At 45.2% G+C, this 22,425-nt stretch overlaps 2 protein-coding genes across 3 annotated transcripts; both read left to right on the top strand.

The window, feature by feature from the left end:
- Positions 1–15,767: 15,767 nt before the first annotated feature.
- Positions 15,768–20,011, top strand: LOC123132553 (choline-phosphate cytidylyltransferase 2). Its single transcript, XM_044552384.1, has 8 exons — positions 15,768–16,108; positions 17,555–17,668; positions 17,773–17,868; positions 18,063–18,105; positions 18,219–18,374; positions 18,497–18,577; positions 19,394–19,492; positions 19,585–20,011. The coding sequence occupies exons 1-8, from the start codon at positions 15,873–15,875 to the stop codon at positions 19,732–19,734; spliced, it is 975 nt and encodes a 324-aa protein (XP_044408319.1). The 5' UTR covers positions 15,768–15,872; the 3' UTR covers positions 19,735–20,011.
- Positions 20,012–20,147: 136 nt separating this feature from the next.
- On the top strand, positions 20,148–21,921 carry LOC123132555 (haloacid dehalogenase-like hydrolase domain-containing protein 3). 2 transcript variants are annotated; one of them, XM_044552385.1, is made up of 3 exons: positions 20,148–20,766; positions 20,907–21,113; positions 21,210–21,921. In XM_044552385.1, the coding sequence occupies exons 1-3, from the start codon at positions 20,473–20,475 to the stop codon at positions 21,537–21,539; spliced, it is 831 nt and encodes a 276-aa protein (XP_044408320.1). In that variant the 5' UTR covers positions 20,148–20,472; the 3' UTR covers positions 21,540–21,921. The 2 variants fall into 2 exon arrangements, with proteins under 2 accessions (XP_044408320.1, XP_044408321.1); XM_044552386.1 differs by having other exon boundaries at positions 20,498–20,755.
- Positions 21,922–22,425: the final 504 nt, after the last annotated feature.

The raw sequence follows: 22,425 nt of genomic DNA, 5'->3' as shown, positions 1-22,425 counted from the left end.
TTGCTAAACCCCTAACCGAACTCCTCAAGAAAGATAAGAAGTTCGAATGGACTCCACAATGTGAGCACAGTTTTCAGGAACTGAAAAGACGCCTGACTTCTGCTCCCGTGCTGGTACCGCCAGATTTCTCCAAGGACTTTGTTATCTACTGTGACGCCTCGCGACAAGGACTAGGTTGCATTCTCATGCAAGATCGACACGTAATTGCTTACGCTTCACGGCAATTGCACCCACATGAGGAGAATTATCCTACTCATGATCTAGAGCTTGCAGCTGTAGTCTATGCACTTAAGACCTGGCGACATTACCTCCTCGGTAATCGTTGCGAAATATTCACTGATCACCAAAGTCTGAAGTACATTTTCACCCAACCGGATCTGAATCTCAGGCAAAGACGTTGGGTTGAATTGATCACTGACTTCGACTTAGGAATAACCTACACCCCAGGGAAAGCCAACGTCATGGCTGATGCGCTAAGTCGTAAATCTTATTGTAACAACCTGATGTTACAACAAAGTCAACCGCTTCTCCATGAGGAATTTCGAAAGCTTAACCTTCACATTGTACCTCAAGGTTTTCTTTCCACCTTGGTGGCGAGACCTACTCTTACGGATCAAATCATCGCTGCCCAAAAGCGAGATAAGGGAATATCTAAAATCAAAGAGAACATTGCTAGCGGAGGTGTTAGTTGTTTCTCCACAAATGATCAAGGTGTTGTGTACTTTGAGAATCGTCTAGTGGTTCCCAAGAACCAGCATCTACGGCAGTTGATCCTTAAGGAGGCTCATGAATCTCCTCTCACCATTCATCCCGGTAGTACTAAGATGTATCAGGACCTACGCCAGAGGTTCTGGTGGACTAGGATGAAGAGAGAAATTGCTCAGTATATTGCAAATTGCGACGTCTGTCGTCGTGTAAAAGCAGAGCACCAACGGCCTGCCGGCACCCTTCAACCCTTAGCTATTCCTGAATGGAAATGGGATAAAATTGGTATGGATTTCATTACCGGTTTTCCCAGGACCAAGAGAGGGAATAATGCTATTTTCGTCGTGGTCGATCGTCTTTCCAAAGTAGCTCATTTCTTACCTGTTCGTGAGAGTATAACCGCTAGTCAGCTGGCAGACTTATACATCTCCCGAATAGTGTCTCTCCATGGTGTTCCTTTGGAAATCAATTCGGATCGAGGAAGTCTTTTCACCTCTCGATTTTGGGAAAGTTTCCAAAATGCTATGGGAACCCGTCTCTCCTTTAGCACCGCTTTCCACCCTCAATCAAGTGGTCAAGTGGAACGCGTCAACCAAATTCTAGAAGACATGCTTCGAGCCTCTGTTATCTCGTTCGGAATGGACTGGGAGAAGTGCCTTCCATTTGCCGAATTCGCTTACAACAACAGCTATCAATCTAGCTTGGGTAAAGCCCCTTTTGAAGTTCTCTATGGACGACGATGTCGAACACCCCTTAACTGGTCAGAGACCGGGGAAAGACAATTCTTTGGCCCGGATATGATTCAGGAAGCAGAAGAACAAGTTCGTATCGTTCGTGAAAAGTTGAAAACAGCCCAATCCCGTCAAAAGAGTCAATATGACCGAAAACATAAGGCTATGACTTTCGAGGTTGACGAGAAGGCTTACCTTCGGGTCACCCCTCTGAAGGGAACCCATCGTTTCGGTATCAAAGGCAAATTGGCTCCTCGTTACATTGGACCTTTTCGCATTCTTGCCAAACGAGGAGAAGTTGCCTACCAATTGGAATTACCTCCGCACCTCTCCAGAGTTCACGATGTCTTCCACGTTTCTCAACTCAGGCGTTGCTTCTCGGATCCTATCTGCGAAGTGGACCACGAAACGCTTGATCTCCAAGATAATCTTACATATCGAGAGTACCCCATTTGTATCCTCGATCAGGCCGAACGTACCACGCGACGTCATAATATCAAGTTTCTCAAGGTTCAATGGTCGCACCATTCTGAAGATGAAGCAACTTGGGAAAGGGAGGATCGTCTTCGATTTGAATATCCCGCCTTCTTCTCGGAGGAACCCAAATCTCGGGACGAGATTCTTTTGAGTGGGGGTGAGTTGTCACACCCTAGCTAGTCATGCATTAGAGTGTTGCATCATGTTTACTCTTTCATCAGAAACTTGAAATGGGGATCTGTGAAACCCTCAGAATCATCTTGAAAATGACCCAAATGAAAATTTCTCCAAAAGGATCCAAGAAAAATGCTCATGTTGCTCTCTGAAAATATTGGACAGAGATAAAAATCAAACCAATAATTTTAGTGGCTCATGGACATTTATTTTGGGCATTTGGAATTAATGCATAGGTATTTGCATTGGAATTATATTAATTATATATATTAATATATGCCCAAAAATTATGCCATTTGTAAAAGAGCTTTGGAATAATATATAAGGCTCCTGCAAAAATTGGCATAAGTTAAATAAATGATTTAATATATTAATTAAATCAAAACAAATGTCAGAAAATTTAAAAAAAACAGAAAGGAATACAGGAGGAGCTTACCTGGGCCCCTCCACTGTGCGGCCCAGCCAGCTGGCTGGCCCAGCCAGCAGCCGGCCCAGCCCACCTCCCTCCTCTGTCGTCTTCGTCCAGACAGAGGGAGGGGAGTGTGGCCGGCGCGCGCGCGCGCCACCGCGCCACGCCACCTACTCGCCTGCTTGCCTCGCCTCCTCTCCTCGCCTCGATGGCCTGGACGACGCCACGCCTCGTCCTCTCTCTCTCACTCTCCCCCGGCTTCTCCCTCGCTCTCTCTCGCTCTCGGCCGAAGCACACCGTCGCCGCCGTTCGCCGTAGCCACTGACTCCGGCCACCCCTCGCTCCCCCGAGTAGCTCAGAAGCTCCGCCACAACTCCCTCTTCCTCCCCACCGCTCCACGAGTCCCCGGAAGCCCTGCATCGCCGCCTCGTCGCCGTTCCCCTCTTCGGACTCCGATCACCGTCGCCGACGAATTCGCCGTCTCCAGCGCGTCCCCGAGCCCACTTCGACGCCCACTGCAACCGCGGTGAGCCCACGAGTCGTTTCCCCCTCTCCTTCCCCTCGTTCCCTCACCGTAGCTGCATCTCCACCACGGCCGAACCTCCGCCATCGCCGAGCTCGCCGTCGACGTAGCTCCGGTGACCATTTGGTCACCCCGACGAGTCCAACACGTTCGCAAGAACCAGTAGAGCCCCCCTAGCGCCTCACTTTGCTCGACTTCGAGCTCCAGCACCAATCCCGCGCACGACCGAACCCCGGCGGCCGCAGCCGAGCTCACCGCCGTCAACTCCGGCCACCCCGACCCCAACTGACTCCGCCAAGAGCCGCGGGTCGTCCTCAGCTTCACTCCGGTGGTCGCCACGGTCCATTTGGTGGCCGAAACAACCAAAACCACTATCGCCGCCGCACTGTTGGTCGCCGCCGGCCAGAACTCCGGCGAGCTGACGTGGCCTAGATGATTAACCACTAATCCACCACCCCCAGACGCTGACAGTGGGTCCCCAGGGCTTAGTCAAAGCTAACCAGCCCCGGGTCAACGCGGGATTAGCCCCTGGTCACTGACGTGTGGACCCCACACGTCAGGTTTGACCTGAGCCAGCTCTGTTGACCTGCTGATGTCACTGTGATGTCAGGCTGACGCAGTAAATGTAATTCTGGATTTAAATTAAATCAGGAAATTCCAGAATATTATTTAAACTTCAAAAATTCATAACTTTTATTCTGTAACTCCAAATTGGACAAATAATATATGAAAAATGATCAGAAAAATCCAATCTATCCATCTGTACTATTTTCATGCATGATCAAACAAGTTAAATTGATGTTTTAATCAGAACAAGAAAAGGCACTTTAAAAGGCCATATTTGAATTTGAAATTTGAATCTTTGATTCAAATTTGTTCAAACCCTCCTGGCTTTAGTTGCATTAGCCCAACACACTCATATTGCCATGTTTCATGCATGCATCATATTGTTGCACATTGTTTGGTGATGCCTGTGTATCGTTATCCTTTGCGACAGGATCTGTCCCCGAGGAGTACCGTGATTACCCTAACGAAGAGTCGTATCCGTGCAACGAACCATCAGGCAAGCAACCAACCATTTGATCATATCGATACAATCCCATGTTCTCGCTCCTGCTCTCTTTACTGCATTAAGACAACGCGATTCAAACTGCTGTGTGCTACGGTAGTTGAACCCATTTCCTCTGCATGACCTGTCATTGCCACAGTAACTAGATGAAACCCACTAGCATGTGTAGGAGTTGATTGAGCCATATGTATGTGTTGTTCCTACCTTGCTATGCCTGCTATGCTTAGAGTCGTGTCAGGTCTGGTTCATCTGGGTGATGGGCTAGAGTGAAATGATTATGTCGGTAACGAGAGTGGTGTGGTGAACACGATTTAGTAAAGGTATCGATGAGAGGCCATGTAGGAGTACATGGTGGGTTGTTTCATTGAAGCCGACCTTAAGCACTGAGATCTGTATGTGTGATTTAAGATACAGCTACTACCATGCATTGGGCCCTGAAATATGACCCCGCTCGACTTCTTAATCACCCTAGCTCTCTGTCCAGGAGTTGCAAGTAGTTTCTGGTGTTTGTAGCCTACTGGAGGCCGTGGACAGCGCTGACCGTAGGGGTGGGCTGTGATGCGGTAGGTACGTGGCCGGGTGTACCGAATACCCGTTAGGTATCTCGGGAACCCTGTTCACATCGTTCGGGGCCGTATGGGAAACCTCGGCCGGACTCCCTGCGGATGGAACCTGAATAGGCGATAAACCTGGACTAGAGGCTTAAGTGTTTAGGTAGGTCGTGGTCTACACCCACGTCGGCTTTCGCTTGAAGTCTGCCGAGCACATGTCGTGTGCAGACGCTAAGTGGTGGAAACATGTATGACGAAGTACACCCCTGCAGGGTTAACATGATCTATTCGAATAGCCGCGTCCGCGGTAAAGGACTACTTGGTTACCTATACAGTTCATAGACAAGTAAATGGAAACTACTAAAAGCCTCAAGATAAGTGTGAGTGCCGAGGATGGCTCTTCCGTAGGAAGACGGAGGTGGATCCTCGGTAGTGTATTGAAGTGGTGAGTAGTGGACTCGTGTGCGCAAAACTATTTCAATTGGAGTATCGTAGGATAGTATAGCCAAGGGTCAAAGCTGGCTTGCTGCAATAACTCCACCAACCCTTCTTGATACTATGCATGTATGTAGGATCTGATGTAAGTCTTGCTGAGTACCTTTGTACTCATGTTGCTATAATCTACATTTTTACAGAAGACGCTGCAACCCCTTATGATGGGTTCTATGTAGACGTTGACATCAACGAGTAGGCTAAAGACCCAGGTGGTGACCCTGAGCTTGTGAAGGACCACATAGTATAGCCAGGCTTTCCAAGCCTCTTTTATTTTACTAGCTGTCTGTACTCAGACAAGTTACTTCCGCTGTTGGCTTGTATGATTGTATGACTGCATGTTGGGTCGTGAGACCCGTACCTTTGTGTGTAGGTTATGTATGGCTCGCTGAGCCTTAAATAAAGTACTTGTGTCGTAGAGTCATGTTGTGATGCTTCGTTGTATTTGCACATATCGAGCATATTGTGTGTATGATTGAAATGCTTGGTATGTGTGGGATCTGACTATCTAGTTGTTTATCTTTAGTAGCCTCTCTTACCGGGAAATGTCTCCTAGTGTTACCGCTGAGCCATGGTAGCTTGCTACTGCTCTGGAACACTTAGGCTGGCCGGCATGTGTCCTTCTTCGTTCCTGTGTCTGTCCCTTCGGGGAAATGTCACGCATTGAGTACCGGAGTCCTGTTAGCCCGCTACAGCCCGGTTTACCGGAGTCCTGCTAGCCCAGTGCTACAGCCCGGACCCACTTGCTGATGACCGACACGTTCGAAGCTGGGTCATGGATGCCTGTCCCTGTAAGTCTGTGCCACTTTGGGTTTACGACTAGTCATGTCAGCCCGGGCTCTTTATCATATGGATGCTAGCGGCACTATCATATACGTGAGCCAAAAGGCGCAAACGGTCCCGGGAAAAGGTAAGGCGACTCCCGTGGGAATACCGTGCGTGAGGCCGCAAAGTGATATGAGGTGTTACCAGCTAGATCGATGTGACATCGAGTCGGGGTCCTGACATCGAGCCATGCAACGTTGGGCATTTTTCCCACCATGGCTCCGCCACATTCTGCTTGTTGGCCACCTACAACCTTCGGCTTGATATTGAAGGTCTTCAGCCATAGGCCGAAGTGGGGCCGGATGCGGAGGAAAGCCTCGCAGACGACGATGAACGCCGAGATGTTGAGGATGAAGTTCAGGGCCAGATCGTGAAAGTCTAGCCCATAATAGAACATGAGGCTGCGGACAAATGGATGGAGGGGAAACCCTAGTACGCGGACAAAGTGGGGGAGGAAGACCACCCTCTCGTGAGGTTCTGAGGTAGGGATGACCTGCCCCGCGACTGGCAGCCGGTGTGCGATGTCCGCGGCTAAGTATTCGGCTCCGCGCAACTTTTTGATGTGCCCCTCCGCCATCCACTTGCCTCCTGCTCCGGACATGTTTTGGAAAGAGTGGAGGAGGAGGATGCGGACTTGGGCGCTGGAGCTCGAGTGCGCGAGAATGGATGAGCAAGGAGGAAGAAGGCGTGGGTAGAAAAAAGTGAGATCTTATCCCTTTATAAGGGCGGGCTAAACTATACGCCCCACTAGCCTGGTAAAACTCGCTTATCCCCCAAGAGCCGTAATTGATGGCGTGGTTGGGTTACCCACGTTCGTATTGATGAGGATCCCATAATAAGGGGAACACGATCTCTGCTTCGACAAGACATGTCAAGAAACCGCCTCGCGTTATGTGCGGGGCTGGTTAAAGAAAAACGGTTCAAATAATTACCGGGCCGTGGCGTGATGTCATGCTGCCAAAACGTGTCAGCAGATTAGATTTGTGGTAATATTGTTCTCTCTACGGTGGTGTGTGGAACTTATTTTGCAGGGTCGCACACTATCCTTGTATTCAAACTCTTATGTGGTGTATTCGGAGGAGGAACCCGCCTTGCAATGTCGAAGACAACACTGCGCGCCGGACTCATCGTCATTGAAGCCTGGTTCAGGGGCTACTGAGGGAGTCCTGGATTAGGGGGTCTCCGGACAGCCGGACTATATCCTTTGGCCGGACTGTTGGACTATGAAGATACAAGATTGAAGACTTTGTCATGTGTCCGGATGGGACTCTACTTGGCGTGGAAGGCAAGCTAGGCAATACAGATATGTATATCTCCTCCTTTGTAACCGACCTTGTGTAACCCTAGCCACCTCCGGTGTCTATATAAACCGGAGGGTTTTAGTCCGTAGGACAACATATAATCATACCATAGGCTAGCTTCTAGGGTTTAGCCTCTCCGATCTTGTGGTAGATCAACTCTTGTACTACACATATTATCAAGAATAATCAAGCAGGACGTAGGGTTTTACCTCCATCAAGAGGGCCCGAACCTGGGTAAAACATCGTGTCCCCTGCCTCCTGTTACCATCCGCCTTAGACGCACAGTTTGGGACCCCCTACCCGAGATCCGCCGGTTTTGACACCGACATCACTTTATATGAAAGTTTTTATTATATCACTCTTGGATTCCCATCATATTAGGACTAAATTCATAACTAAAGCAAACTACCATGTTGTTTAGAGACTCTCAAAATGATATAAGTGAAGCATGAGAGTTCAATAATTTCTTCAAAATAAAACTACCACCGTGCTCTAAAAAGATATAAGTGAAGCACTAGAGCAAATGACAAACTACTCCAAAAGATATAAGTGAAGATCAATGAGTAGTTGGATAATTATGTAACTATGTGAAGACTCCTTCTCGTAAATAAAATTTCAGATCTTAAGTACCTTATTCAAACAACAAGCAAAACAAAATAAAATGATATTGCAAGGATATCACATATCATGTGAAGAAGCAAAAACTTAGGTTCAACCAAACTGATCGATCATTGTTGAAGAAGAAAGGTGGGATGCCAACCGGGGCATCCCCAAGCTTAGATGCTTGAGACTTCTTGGAATATTAACTAGGGATGCCTTGGGCATCCCCAAGCTTGAGATTTTGTGTCTCCTTAATTCCTCTCATATCACGGTTTCCCTAGTTCTTAAAAACTTCATCCACACAATACTCAACAAGAACTCATGAGATAAGTTAGTATAAATCCATGCTGAACATTATCATTCTATACTATAGAAAAACACTAAAATTATAATTTGATATTTCCTACTAAATGCCTCCGCATATTTAATACTCTTATACTCAAATAGAATCATTAAACAAGCAAACACATGCAAAACAATGCAAACATAACACCAATCTGTCTAAACAGAAGAGTCCATAAAGAATGCAAGAGGAATCTTACTTCCCTAACTCCAAAAATTCTGAAAAATTACCACACTTTAGATAATTTGTTGTTACTCATTGTGCAAAAATTTCAAGATTTTATCATGTTCTGACTATTCACAAATATTCAAAACATAACAACAAACTTTCTGTTTTTAAAACAACAACATATGGACTTGAAAAATAAGCATGGTAAAGGCTATAATTGACCTTTTTATTGAAATAAAAGATGCAAAACATTACTCTAAATTACAGCAAGAAAATCTTAATAAAATAAAATGACGCTCCAAGCAAAACACATATCATGTGGTGAATAAAAATATAGCTCCAAGCAAGGTTACCGATGAACGAAGACGAAAGAGGGGGTGCCATCCGGGGCACCCCCAAGCTTAGGCTCTTGGTTGTCCTTGAATATTACCTTGGGGTGCCTTGGGAATCCCCAAGCTTAGGCTCTTGCCACTCCTTATTCCATAGTCCATCGAATCATTACCCAAAACTTGAAAACTTCACAACACAAAACTTAACAGAAAACTCGTAAACTCTGTTAGTATAAGAAAGCAATCACCACTTAGGTACTGTCAAGACAAGATTCATAATTTTTCTCACATGATGCCTACTGTACCATATCATTTCTACAATTTATATTAAGTAATATAAGCCATAGAAACTGGAAAACAAGCAAACTATGCATCGAAAACAGGATCTGTCAAAAAACAGAACAGTCTGTAGTAATCTGTAACTCTCGAATACTTCTGTAACACCAAAAATCCTGAGAAATTAGGGATTCCTAGGAAATTTGTTTATTAATCTTCTGCAAAAAGAATTAGTATTTTATCACGGTTCTAATTGAAATTAGAATTGTTTACCTGAGCGCAAAAGTTTCTGTTTTTCAGCAAGATCAAATCAACTATCACCGTAAGACCTCCCAAAGGTCTTACTTGACACTTTATTCAAACAAAGGCTATAAAACATGATTAATACAGTAGCATAATCATGTGAACATGCAAAAATAGTAGGTATAAATATTGGGTTGTCTCCCAACAAGCGCTTCTCTTTAATGCCTTCAAGCTAGGCATGATGATTTCAATGATGCTCACATAAAGATAGGAATTGAAACATAACGGGAGCATCATGAAGCATATGACAAGCACATTTAAGTCTAACCCACTTCCTATGCATAGGGATTTTGTGAGCAAATAACTTATGGGGACAAGAATCAATTTGCATAGGGAGGTAAAGCAAGCAAAACTTCCTGATTTTCAACGTGTAGAGAGGAAACTTGATATTATTGCAACTCCTACAAGCATATATTCCTCCCTCATAATAATTTTCAGTAGCATCATGAATGAATTCAACAATATAACCATCACATAAAGCATTATTTTCATGATGCATAGGCATAGAAGTTTTACTACTTCCACATAAGTAAAATTCTTCTCATTCGAAATAGTGGGAGCAAACTCAACAAAATAACTATCATGTGAGGCATAATCCAATTGAAAATTAAAATCATGATGACAAGTTTCATGGTTATCATTATTCTTTATAGCATACGTGTCATCACAATAATCATCATAGATAGGAGGGATGCTTTCATCATAATAAATTTGCTCATCAAAACTTGGGGGACAAAAAATATCATCTTCATCAAACATAGCACCCCCAAGCTTGTGGCTTTGCATATCATTAGCATCATGGATATTCAAAGAATTCATACTAACAACATTGCAATCATGCTCATCATTCAAATATTTAGTGCCAGACATTTTAATGCATTCTTCTTCTAACACTCGAGCACAATTTTCCTTTCCATCATTTTCACGAAAGATATTAAAAAGATGAAGCATATGAGGCAACCTCAATTCCATTTTTTTGTAGTTTTCTTTTATAGACTAAACTAGTGATAAAACAAGAAACAAAAAGATTCAATTGCAATATCTAAAGATATACCTTCAAGCACTCGCCTCCCCGGCAACGGCGCCAGAAAAGAGCTTGATGTCTACTACACAACCTTCTTCTTGTAGACGTTGTTGGGCCTACAAGTGCAGAGGTTTGTAGGACAGTAGCAAATTTCCCTCAAGTGGATGACCTAAGGTTTATCAATCTATGGGAGGCATAGGTTGAAGATGGTCTCTTTCAAACAACCTTGCAAGTCTGCAACCAAATAATAAAGAGTTTCTTGTGTCCCCAACACACCCAATACAATGGTGAATTGTATAGTTGCACTAGTTCGGAGAAGAGATGGTGATACAAGTGCAATATGGATGGTAGATATAGGTTTTTGTAATTTGAAAATGTAAAAACAGCAAGGTAACTAATGATAAAAGTGAGCGAAAATGGTATTGAAATGCATTGAAACAAGGCCTAGGGTTCATACTTTCACTAGTGCAAGTTCTCTCAACAATAATAACATAATTGGATCATATAACAATCCCTCAACATGCAACAAAGAGTCACTCCAAAGTCACTAATAGCGGAGAACAAACAAATAGATTATTGTAGGGTACAAAACCACCTCAAAGTTATTCTTTCTGATCAATCTGTTGGGCTATTCCTATAAGTGTCACAAACAGCCCTAGAGTTTGTAGTAAAATAACACCTTAAGACACAAATCAACCAAGACCGTAATGTCACCTAGATACTCCAATGTCACCTCCAGTATCCGTGGGTATGATTATACGATATGCATCACACAATCTCAGATTCATCTATTCAACCAACACAAAGAACTTCAAAGAGTGCCCCAAAGTTTCTACCGGAGAGCCAAGACATAAACGTGTGCCAACCCCTATGCATAAGTTCACAAGGTCACAGAACTCACAAGTTGATCACCAAAACATACATCAAGTGGATCACGTGAATATCCCATTATCACCACAAATAAGCACACGCAAGACATACATCAAGTGTTCTCAAATCCTTAAAGACTCAATCCCATAAGATAACTTCAAAGGGAAAACTCAATTCATCACAAGGAGATAGAGGGGGAGAAACATCATAAGATCCAACTATAATAGCAAAGCTCGCGATACATCAAGATCGTGCCATATCAAGAACACGAGAGAGAGATCAAACACATAGCTACTGGTACATACCCTCAGCCCCGAGGGTGAATTACTCCCTCCTCGTTATGGAGAGCGCCGGGATGATGAATATGGCCACCGGTGGTGGATCCCCCCTCCGACAGGGTGCCGGAATAGGGTCTCGATTGATTTTTGGTGGCTACAGAGGCTTGCGGCGGCGAAACTCTCGATCTAGGTTATTTTCTGGAGGTTTGGGGATTTATAGGAGAGGTTGGTGTCGAGAACAAGTCAGGGAGCCCCACGAGAAGTCCACGAGGCACAGGGGCGCGCCCTAGGGGGTGGGCGCGCCCTCCACCCTCATGGGGCCCACGGGATTCCCCTCTAGTAACTCTTCGTTCCAGTATTTTTTATATTTTCCAGAAAAAATCTCCGTTGATTTTCAGCGCATTCTGAGAACTTTTATTTCTACACAAAAATAACACCATAGTAGTTCTGCTAAAAACAGCGTCAGTCCGGGTTAGTTCTAACCAAATCATACCAAAATCATGTAAAAATATTATAAACATGGCATGAATACACCAAAAATTATAGATACGTTGGAGACGTATCAACCTTCGGGTTCCCATCTCGTGTCGAGTACCCCGAGTTCTTTGATGATGATGATGACATCCGCCAGGAGTGATTTCATTGGTGTTCCTCTCGTTCTTCACCCCTTTTTGCATGTTGCTGTCAAAGGGGGAGAAGTAGTATCTTAGTATATGGTCATGCTATGTGTTTGGCTATTTGTGTTAGCTATTATTCAAACTTGTTGTTGCTACTTATAATACTTTCGTTTGAGACTATGTTATTATCCTTGTGGCTATGAAATGTTCTAGTCTATGTGTTATGGTGGTTTCATATGTGCATGTCTCTCACATTTATATGTCTTTGATCTACATATGTCACCATGAGAGTTTGTGCTATACACCCTAACATATTCATCTCATGCACACAATGAGGGGGAGCTAAAAGCAAATAGAAACATAAACATATTTTGTATTTTTTTCTCTCATGATTGTCAATGATAAATTTATTTATTGCATCTATGACACTACATGTATGATTGTCATCAACAAACAAAAAGGGGGAGATTGAAAGTGCAATCATGCCCTTACATCATGTTTTGATGTTGATGACAATCTACATGTGGGGGACTAAATATGTTTGTCAAGTAAATCTCAGGTATTAGTTCCCGGTTCATCAATGTGTGGATCAAGAGCATACGAAGTGATTTTACTCAAGGATGAAGTATCAAAATTGATTACATATTTGTTTTCTTGAGTATAGGATCCCACACTATTAAGAGGGGATCGATAGGGTTAGTTTAAGGCTTGCTCTTGCCACAACCCTCCATTCCAAATATGCTTTTGTTCCATCTTTATATTCTCTGGGATGTTTCTGTCTCTGGCCTGCCGGATGTCCGGGCCTCACGCTGGATATCCGGCCAGTAGGCCGGATATCCGGACCTAGCTATCCAGAAAGCATCTGTGCTGGTGCTATTTGCCGGATGTCCGGCCCTCTATGCCGGATGTCCGGACTTTCCTTGCACCCCGGATTTCTGGGCTTCCCTGCCGGATGTCCGGCCTGTGCTATCCAGAGGCCGTTTTAATTTGGTAAACTTGTCGGATGTCCGGCCATGTGCCGGATGTCCGGGGTTTCCTGATATGCCGGATGTCCGGGCTTGGCCCCCGGATGTTCGACCCCTCTGTTTTCTTCTTTGCTTCTGCCTTGTTCTTCGAATGCCTTGCTAGGCCGGATGTCCGACCCCTAGCCTGGATGTCCGGCCTGCCCATTCACTTACACTACAACGACCACATTTGTGCTCACACTATATATAGCCCTTCTTCCCCACGGGAGAGGGTTGACCATTCACTTTGAACAAACCCTACAACGCATTTCACTCTCTCTCTAACTCCTACACACCAAATCTTAGATCTCCAAGGGATTTGAGAGCATTTGAGAGAAGTTGTCCGATCAAGTGATAGATCCACTCCTTCCACTTCTTTGCACCAAAGGAATTTGTGATTTGAGCAAGTCTTGAGTTTTTTCCCATCGTTCTTGTTACTCTTGGAGGTTGGAGACTGATAGGCGGTAGGAGTCTTTCGGAGAGGAATCGACCATTGTGATTACCCCCGGAAAAGACTGTGAGGGTTTTGAGACCACCCCAAGGTCTACCACTAGTGGTTGAGAAACGCCTATGTGGTGTTGTCTCAAAGGGAGAATATGGTGAGCCTTCGTGGCGTTGGTGTGCCTTCGTGGTAACATCCACCTCTCTAATGGTGACGTAGCTTCCCTCCAAGGAAGTGAACATCGACATACATCCTTGTCTCCCGGAGTTGCGGTTACTCCTAACCCTAACTCTCTACTTGTGGTTACCTGTCTCTTAGCACTCACTTATATCATATTGTGCTTGCTTACTCACGTACTTGTGTTACTTGTTTATCTTACTTAGCTCTTAGCATCACACTTGGAATTGTTAGGCTCACTTTCATATTCCGCATTATTGCCTAAAATTGCTAAGTAATAATTAAAATTTCTAATTGTACCTATTCACCCCCCTCTAGGTCCATCTCGATCCTTTCAGTCGGGTTGCGAGTATTTGTTATTTGTGTGCAGGTGCCGTTCACGTAGTGTCGTGTGGTTCTCCTACTGGTTCGATAACCTTGGTCTCATCACCGATAGAAATACCTACTGTTGTTGTGTTGCATCATCCCTTCATCTTGGGGAAATACCGACGTAGTCCAAGCAGACATCAAGACCCCAAGGTGAGAATAATTGGGATGTCAACAGGGATGGCTTTACCTTGAAGATTACATGTATTCATTAGTTGTTAATGCTTTGATCCGATTCTGTATTAAAAGGAGCATCTTAATTACCCTTAATTTTCATTGGGATCCCGTTGAAACTAGAGGGTAGCATAAAATATGTTGTGCAAGTTCTTATCGCAAGCACGTACAACTACATACGGAATACATGACTACATATGATTGATGATTTTGAGATAGTTGGTTGTTTCTCTATGATATGACTATTGCATAATGAATTTCATCTGAACAAAATTCACTATCTACTTCCATGCATGTGAATTCCCTCCCTGTTACTCCGCTACACTTGTGAGTCATCAATTAGCTTCCTCAAATCCTAGAAGATCAACAAACTTGAGTGGCCACGGAGGGAGATCGGGCAAGATTTTGTTTTAGGCAACAAATGAAGGTGAGAGAGGAGCAAGAGGTTGGTGAAAGGAGGAAGAAGCTCCTCCTTATATAACTCCCAAATCCAACCGTTATGTGCAGAATTTGCACTGAATGGTAGTACTACTTCTGCGAGCGTTACTACACCATCCCGTTAGGAAACCGCAGAAAAGCCCCTAAGCCATAGTAGGTCCGACACTTGGAGCGATAGTGTCGCTCCACACAAGGGGGGGGGGGAGGGGGGCAACACTACCGCTTTAGTGCGTGGTAACTGTAGGTGTGCTAGAAGTATTGCTCCCTAAGGGGAGCAGTGCTGGCTACAATACTATCAGATGTGTATTTTCATAAATCAGACGTAAATGGATTCTCTCCTCGAAACTGGTGGGAAGAAATTGTGGGTGCAATATATGTTTTGTGTACGTGTTTAATTTCATCCATACCTTCCAACTCGGACACCTGTTAAAAGTATGTGTTTCCTACAACTAAAGAAATAAAAGCGCCGGAAATTCTGTCTTCGATCTTTTCCTTACAAAGAGGAGCCTAACCGTCTTGTGCCACCATTGAATATGTCTACTTAGCTCAAGCACACAATTCATCCATAAATTGCATTGTCAACAACATTAAACCCACTTAACGAGGAAAATTTGCACTGATTCCACCATAAAGAATCTAACCACATGAGAAACACTCAGGAATAACCAACCATCTGAGATACACTTAGGAATATCATGTGCAATACATCTTTTTTCTTTGCATGAATTTTTTTTATTTTTTTGTAATAAAAAAGAGTAAGGAGTACCATTTTGATTATTTCATTTCAAAATGATTTTTCAACACGAAAATGAAATAATACAATGTATTATTATAGAGGCATTATTATTATATACTCACTCTGTCCCAATATAATTGTCTTTAATCTTTAATCTATTATAGTACAACAAAGTATATTTCTGATAGGCAGCAAATTCACCCGTCGTTGTCTCATCAACGTGCCACGTGTCGCCATTTCCCTCGTCGAAGAACCTGAGGTGGTCCAACCAGTCACCGTCAAACACCCGGACCCACTTGACAGTGAGACGGGGCGAGCCCGAAAACTACGTCACGTCATGCGAGCACCCCCTCCGCATGTGTACCGTCTCCCCGGCCTGGAGGCTTCGACCTTTCCACCACGCCCCCGTCCTCTTTCCCTTCCCGTCGCTCGCTTCCCCCCTACCCGAACCTTCTCGACTCCCTCTTCGCATGGCCGACGCGAAGGCCGAGGCGGCGAGGCAGGCGCCGCAGTCCTCCCAGGAGGAGGAGGAGGACTGGAAGGAGGCCGAGGGGGACGTCGAGGTCGCGGACAGGTCCACGAGCAATGGCGGCGGCGGCGGCGCCGGCGAGGGGATCACGGACAGGCCGATCCGGGTCTACGCCGACGGCATCTACGACCTCTTCCACTTCGGCCACGCGCGCTCGCTCGAGCAGGCCAAGAAATCGTGAGAAATCCCTCTCCCCCCTTGGGCTATTTCGGTTCGATCTGCCCCCTTGCGTTTCTGGCAGGAATTGGGGTCTGACACCGTTTATCATGGTTGGCTGCGGCGCGGATCGCGCCTAATTAGGATCACCGGTTGGCTCTAGCGCGGGGATTGCGCGAGGAAGTTGTTTGATTGCAGTCCGTTCCTATTTGAAACTCTTCGCGATTACCAGTTCAGGAACGGCCTCAACTTGTTGTTATGTCCAACGTCTGATTTAGTGGATCATTCTTGTGATTAGGTTTCGAAGGCATGCGCTTATTGTGGATACTAAGTTGGTTGATGAGGACTTGGTTTGTCTGTGCCCCTGTTTATTTGGGCAATAGATTTACGGTTTGGTGGAAAATGGGGCTCCATTTATGCTTCCATCATGTTGGGGACAAGATTTAGCTGTATTGGTATGTTTTACCTAACGTGATGTGACTCGAGACTCTCGTATTGCTTGCCATGTAATGGATCATTCAGCGGGAGGGCTCCTATTTGGTAGATCCCCCCCGAATAATGCAGTGTGATTTGGCTTTATTTGCCCACCTCTTTTTTTTCCCTTTTATTTTTCGCATCATGTACAATAATCCTGCTCCACAATAATCATTCTCCATTGACATGGACTGGTGTAGTTGTCTGTAGGGTTTGGGCTCTGATATTGTTCCTCTCAGACAACTTTCCCTTTATGGTGGTTGGCATCTTCCACTTCTTTTAAGTCGGCAATGAAATGGAGTTTGGTTTCTTGTGTCCTGTTAGATGCCAGTCCTACCTTTCCTAGTGAAATAAGTCTGCTCAAATCAGTATATAATTTTTGATGCGCCCTCTGTTCATTTTGTATTCTCTTTTTTACCCTCTTCATTTCGCCCATCACAACATCCATTTTCCATTAGTGGACATTTTATGTATAACTATTGAGAATTCTGCATTTGAAAACACTAATGGGAAGTCATGTGTGCCAACGGTCACCCTTTTTTCTACAATTCCGCCAACAACAAAAAAAAAACTCACATATATGCAGCATCTTTTTCCTCAAAATTTCAGTTTGTACATGATGTGATGTTAGTATACTCATGGCATGCACACAGAGGGTAAACTATCGTTTTGTGTTAGCTTATGGGGAAATACCTGATTTTCTGTGACACCTTCTATAAGGAATCTTGCACTTGCAGGCATGCTCTGTTTCTTAAGTATGAAGCTGTGGTTTAATCTGCAAATGTCATACTAGTAATCTTGCTGGACAGTTTTTTTTTATCTAGTAGTATGCCTAAGGTTCCGTTCTACTATTGGTGCCATAGATTAAATGCATTAACTGCGGACTGGTTTTACATTCTTAATGGTTATCCTGAGCATTCTACACAAATTAACTTACTGGGGCTGTTAAATGCGAGAAAATGTCCTGACACTGAACTGTCTGTTGAACTGTAGGTTCCCTAATGCATATCTTCTTGTCGGGTGCTGCAATGATGAGTTGACACATCAATACAAAGGAAGAACTGTCATGACAGAGGACGAGAGATATGAATCACTTCGCCATTGCAAGTAATCGTGTATCATTCTTTACTTCATCCAATATAATCCATGATCATTGTACATTTCTTCAAAAAAATAGCATGCTAATATGATTTACTATTTTATATTCCAAGGTGGGTTGATGAAGTCATTCCTGACGCTCCGTGGGTAGTAACAGAAGAGTTCTTGAACAAGCATAACATCGATTTTGTTGCACATGATTCTCTGCCGTAAGCATTCAGTTCGAAAGACCTTGTTATTTCTGTGATGCAGTAAATATTTCTTATTTTCATTCTTTTTTTGTGAGGACCACAGAAAATGTTTCTGTGTTTCTGATGGCTTGATATTCTACACACTGAATGATCTAAACTTTTAAATCTCTTAACTCATCTATATTCTATCTTCCGTATTTGAATCTACACAGGTATCATGATGCTAGTGGAGCTAGTAATGATGTCTATGAATTTGTGAGTCTTATGTTTCAAATTGAGCTATTCAAATATAATCTCAAATAAATTGTGTTAACAGACACCAATTTTTACTTTGGATTTCTGTGACTAACATCATCTTGTTTTATCAGGTAAAAAAGCTTGGTAAATTTAAGGAGACCAAGCGCACAGAAGGAATATCAACCTCAGACATTATAATGAGGATTGTTAAAGATTATAATGAGTATGTTATGCGCAATCTGGCCAGGGGGTACAGCAGAAATGATCTTGGTGTCAGCTATGTCAAGGTATGCAATATCAACCTGATGCTTTAGCAAAACTTTACTTATACAAAGTCCTGTTGTTGGATTGTACTACAGTACCACTGCATTATGCTGGCTAGCTGAGCCCTTATATATCTTATTATCAGGAAAAACGACTAAGAGTTAATATGGGATTGAAAACCCTCCGTGACAAAGTGAAGCAGCACCAAGAAAAAGTAGGGGAGAAGGTACTTGTATTCAGCTTCATCTTAATTTATGTTGAAGTATAACTAATTTTTATGATTGATTAACTGTAACTAGGCAATGTTAGCTTCGCTCTGTATCCATTGGTTGTCTGGTGCAGGGATGAGTGCCCCATGTTTCTTTACTATTTTGTCACTAATTAACCTACTTGTTGTGTGTTAGCCTTATGACATTTGATTGGGTATAGTTGACCCGCATGTCCGAAACTCTTGGCTAGATTAACGTTTTGAAGTTCATCAAAGTAGTTTTGGATTTTTGGTTGACTTCAGTTGTTTAGCGGAGGATTCCTAACACATATCATCCTTTTCTTTGATGTGTTTTGGACTAGATAGCACTTCTATGAAATTATGCTTTAATGCGTAGAAGATTGCACAGCTGTGATTGGGCAAGTCCATAGCTTTGCATGCAAAGCTAAAAACATTAGCTTCAGCCATGTCTCACACCATGTGTATTCTAAAGGTTACAATGATGATAAATTGACAGTGGTACATGGCTGTTACTTAAGTTTTATATGTATTATACACAAATCTTTGCATTTATCTAGTTCAACTAATCTTGTGGTGGTCAAGACTTCGATATCTGATGCGTAAGTATTATTTTTATCATATCTGACACTCCGTACATTAGTTGTACTCTGTATATATCCAGTATAGCACTGCAAAATGAAAACACTTCACTACCCCTTCTCCTACTTCCGGTTTCCATGTTCATCTCTTCATCTGATAATTTGGATCGATGAACTTAGCCTTCTCAAGTTTACCTGTTCATACATTCTGAGAGAAGCATGTTGATATTTGCAGTGGAGTACAGTGGCAAAACTCCAGGAAGAGTGGGTTGAAAACGCAGATCGCTGGGTTGTTGGTTTTCTAGAGAAATTCGAGGAAGGTTGCCATTCAATGGTTAGTTACCTTCGCCTGTTAATAGTTTACTGCTGCTCTCCTCCAATAGGAGGTCCATGCCCATATATGCCTAAATCTAAACTACTTCCCAGGGAACTGCCATCAAGGAAAGAATCCAGGAAAGGCTGAAGGAGGCGCAGTCTAGGGACTTCAGCCTTCTACAATACGACAGTGACGACTTTGACGACTTTGAAGAAGAAGACGATGAAGTTGCCAAAGATGCCAAATACGTGAAAGAATAGCGGCACTGTAAAATTTTATGTCAAAGTATAATACGGGCATGCAATGCATGTTAACAGTCTTCATCAACCGCAATCCTTCACCATGTATCTGTCCCTTTGATCGTGAGCTTCACTGTCAAGGTAGATCTGCGTGCTGTGTTTGTAGCTGTACTTGATGTTTTTCTAGGCAGTAGCGTACGCTCTTGTAATAGTTCTACTGTGAGGCATAACACTGTTTATTTGGAGGATATCGATTTCAATTCAAGTTCTTATTAAGAAGACCTGTTTCATTTTGTAATTACACTTGTTTATTTTCCATTCTTGGCATCAGACTCTGAGGTGGTACTTTTTGTGTGATTCATCCTTTGAATCGGTAGCTTACTCTACAAATGTTGGATTCAGTTAAAAAAAAGAGAATGTTGTTTGGATTCCCTGCGCCTCGCCGTGGCGTCTTCACCCTCCCTTGAAGAAAACTCTTGGGAGGAGGCAGAAAACTTGGGTCCTAGTAAATGAGTTTTCTTGTGAAGCAAGGAGGCTCGAGCCGCTCCCTTTTAAATCCCTGCTGCTTGGATTGATCCAAAGAGTTGGCCGTGATCTTTCCTCCCGGGAGTGGGTTAACTCCATCAATCCGGAGAGCCATGGATTCATGCTTGCTTCCACAGAGGTGGTAGCGTCTTCCTCGCTCTCGTTTTGCCCCGCAGAGCAAGGCATTTGGTGTTGTTATAAGTCAACCCAAGAACCATCCGATCCTCTTCTTCTATGCCTCCGTGCGTCGCCGGCTGCCATGTCGCTGCTGTCGAGGCTGCGGCTGGTGACCGTGGACGTGACGGGGACGCTGATCGCCTACAGAGGGCAGCTCGGCGACTACTACTGCACGGCGGCCAGGTCCGCCGGGCTGCCGTGCCCCGGCTACGCGCGCATGCACCAGGCCTTCAAGGCCGCCTACGCCGACATGACGGCCAAGCACCCCTGCTTCGGCCACGCCTCCAGGATGCCCGACCATCGCTGGTGGAGGACGTGCGTCAGGGACTCCTTCCTCAGGGTAAGGTGAAGGTCGGTGCTCTGCCGTGCCCTGTTCGTTTCTCCAAGAAACTCCGAAGCGTGAGCAAATCTCGTGCGTGTAGAATGTGCAACTACTCTATTCTGATGCTCTCTCGGCCTTTTTCTCTTGGTTGTTGGTATGTATGCTGCAGGCAGGACACGAGTACGATGATGCCACATTTGAGCGGATCTTCGGGCAAATCTACGCCGCCTTCGGCTCCCCCGCCCCGTACTCGGTGTTCCCCGACGCGCGGCCCTTCCTCCGGTGGCTGCGCGGCGAGGGGATCATGGCCGGGGTCGTCACCAACGCGGACTGCCGCTACAGGGACGTCGTCCTGCCCGCGCTGGGGCTGAACCAGGTCGGCACTCGGCAGGCAGCCGCCCTCGACCGCCGTCTCGCTCGCGCTGCCGGAAGCTATACATTGCTCAGTTCTGTTTCTGATTGATGTGCGCAGGGGTCCGAGTGGGACTTCGGGGTGTTCTCGGGCGTCGCCGGCGTCGAGAAGCCCGACCGGCGGATCTACGAGATGGCGCTGGAGGCGGCCGGGGGCGTGGCGCCGGAGGAGGCGCTGCACATCGGCGACAGCATGAGCAAGGACTACGCGCCGGCCCGGGCCGTCGGGATGCACGCGCTGCTGCTGGACAGGTTCGGGACCGCTGATGCCGAGAGGTGGCGGCGGTCCGGCGCGGTGGTGCTCCCTGACCTCGTCTCCGCCCGGGAGTGGCTCATCCGGGATCCCCCTGCCGCGCATGGAGGAACCGACAACGCCTGGGCGGAGGAGTGATTACCTGAAAAATAGGGTGGATAGTTGAGGCATGAGTGAACATTGCTGGAAGTGTATGAAATCCAGGGGACAAAAGAACAGGTCCTCGGATGATACAGTATTCGTTGATGAGATTGCCAACTATTGCAATGTACTGTAAGCAAGAGTGCAAGTTAAACAAGTTATTCAGAGTTGATGCGCGATGCCAGATCTCTCCAAGGTGCTTACAGGAAAGAGAGTGTGCATATTCATAAGGTTGAGTGTATGTACGTATTTATAAGCATATGTTTCTGTACTATGTTTTAAAAGAAAACCGCCAGTCGGCTGGTTCGTGCTCAAGATCAACCGGGGCGCCGATGATCCGATCAAGCATTTTGTGAATGTTCGATCATGCCAACGCATCTCCCCCTCGCCTCACCACCCATAGTCTTCCCCACGTGCCTCATGGTTCCTCATTTCCCCGCGCACACCGTCGTCCATGTCTCCCTCGCATGCCCTTGTATCTCACTCACCCCCCTCACGCACGCGCGCAACACCGACGAAGTGGCACTGACACCCTTGCAGCACCGACAACGCACATGTGCAACATCGTGCGCATCATTGGGTGCCCCGGTGCGATTGCTCATCTGCAGCATGATCTGTTGCCTGCAGCACCAACCGCGGTCTATTGTGCTGGCATTGACGCCCATGCCCAAGCGGCACAACTCATGTTGCAGCACATCTAGTGACCCCCCCTGTCGGTGTCAAAACAGGCAGATCTCGGGTAGGGGGTCCCGAACTGTGCGTCTAAAATTGATGGTAACAGGAGACAGGGGACACGAAGTTTTACCCAGGTTCGGGCCCTCTTGATGGAGGTAATACCCTACGTCCTGCTTGATTGATATTGATGAATGCGAGTATTACAAGA

This window comes from Triticum aestivum, chromosome 6A (genome assembly GCF_018294505.1).
Source record: "Triticum aestivum cultivar Chinese Spring chromosome 6A, IWGSC CS RefSeq v2.1, whole genome shotgun sequence".
Taxonomy (NCBI): Eukaryota; Viridiplantae; Streptophyta; class Magnoliopsida; order Poales; family Poaceae; genus Triticum; species Triticum aestivum.
The sequence above is the reverse complement of the archived record's forward strand: the minus strand, read 5'-3'. Positions and strand labels throughout refer to the sequence as shown.

Excerpts from the sequence above, each read along its gene's own strand:
- LOC123132553 (XM_044552384.1), top strand. The coding sequence starts at position 15,873 with ATGGCCGACGCGAAGGCCGAGGCGGCGAGGCAGGCGCCGCAGTCCTCC. Across the intron at positions 18,375-18,496 it reads TTGGTGTCAGCTATGTCAAG|GAAAAACGACTAAGAGTTAA; the intron begins GTATGCAATATC and ends TCTTATTATCAG. Across the intron at positions 19,493-19,584 it reads AGGAAGGTTGCCATTCAATG|GGAACTGCCATCAAGGAAAG; the intron begins GTTAGTTACCTT and ends ACTACTTCCCAG.
- LOC123132555 (XM_044552385.1), top strand. The coding sequence starts at position 20,473 with ATGCCTCCGTGCGTCGCCGGCTGCCATGTCGCTGCTGTCGAGGCTGCG. Across the intron at positions 20,767-20,906 it reads TTCCTCAGGGTAAGGTGAAG|GCAGGACACGAGTACGATGA; the intron begins GTCGGTGCTCTG and ends TGTATGCTGCAG. Across the intron at positions 21,114-21,209 it reads CCGCGCTGGGGCTGAACCAG|GGGTCCGAGTGGGACTTCGG; the intron begins GTCGGCACTCGG and ends TGATGTGCGCAG.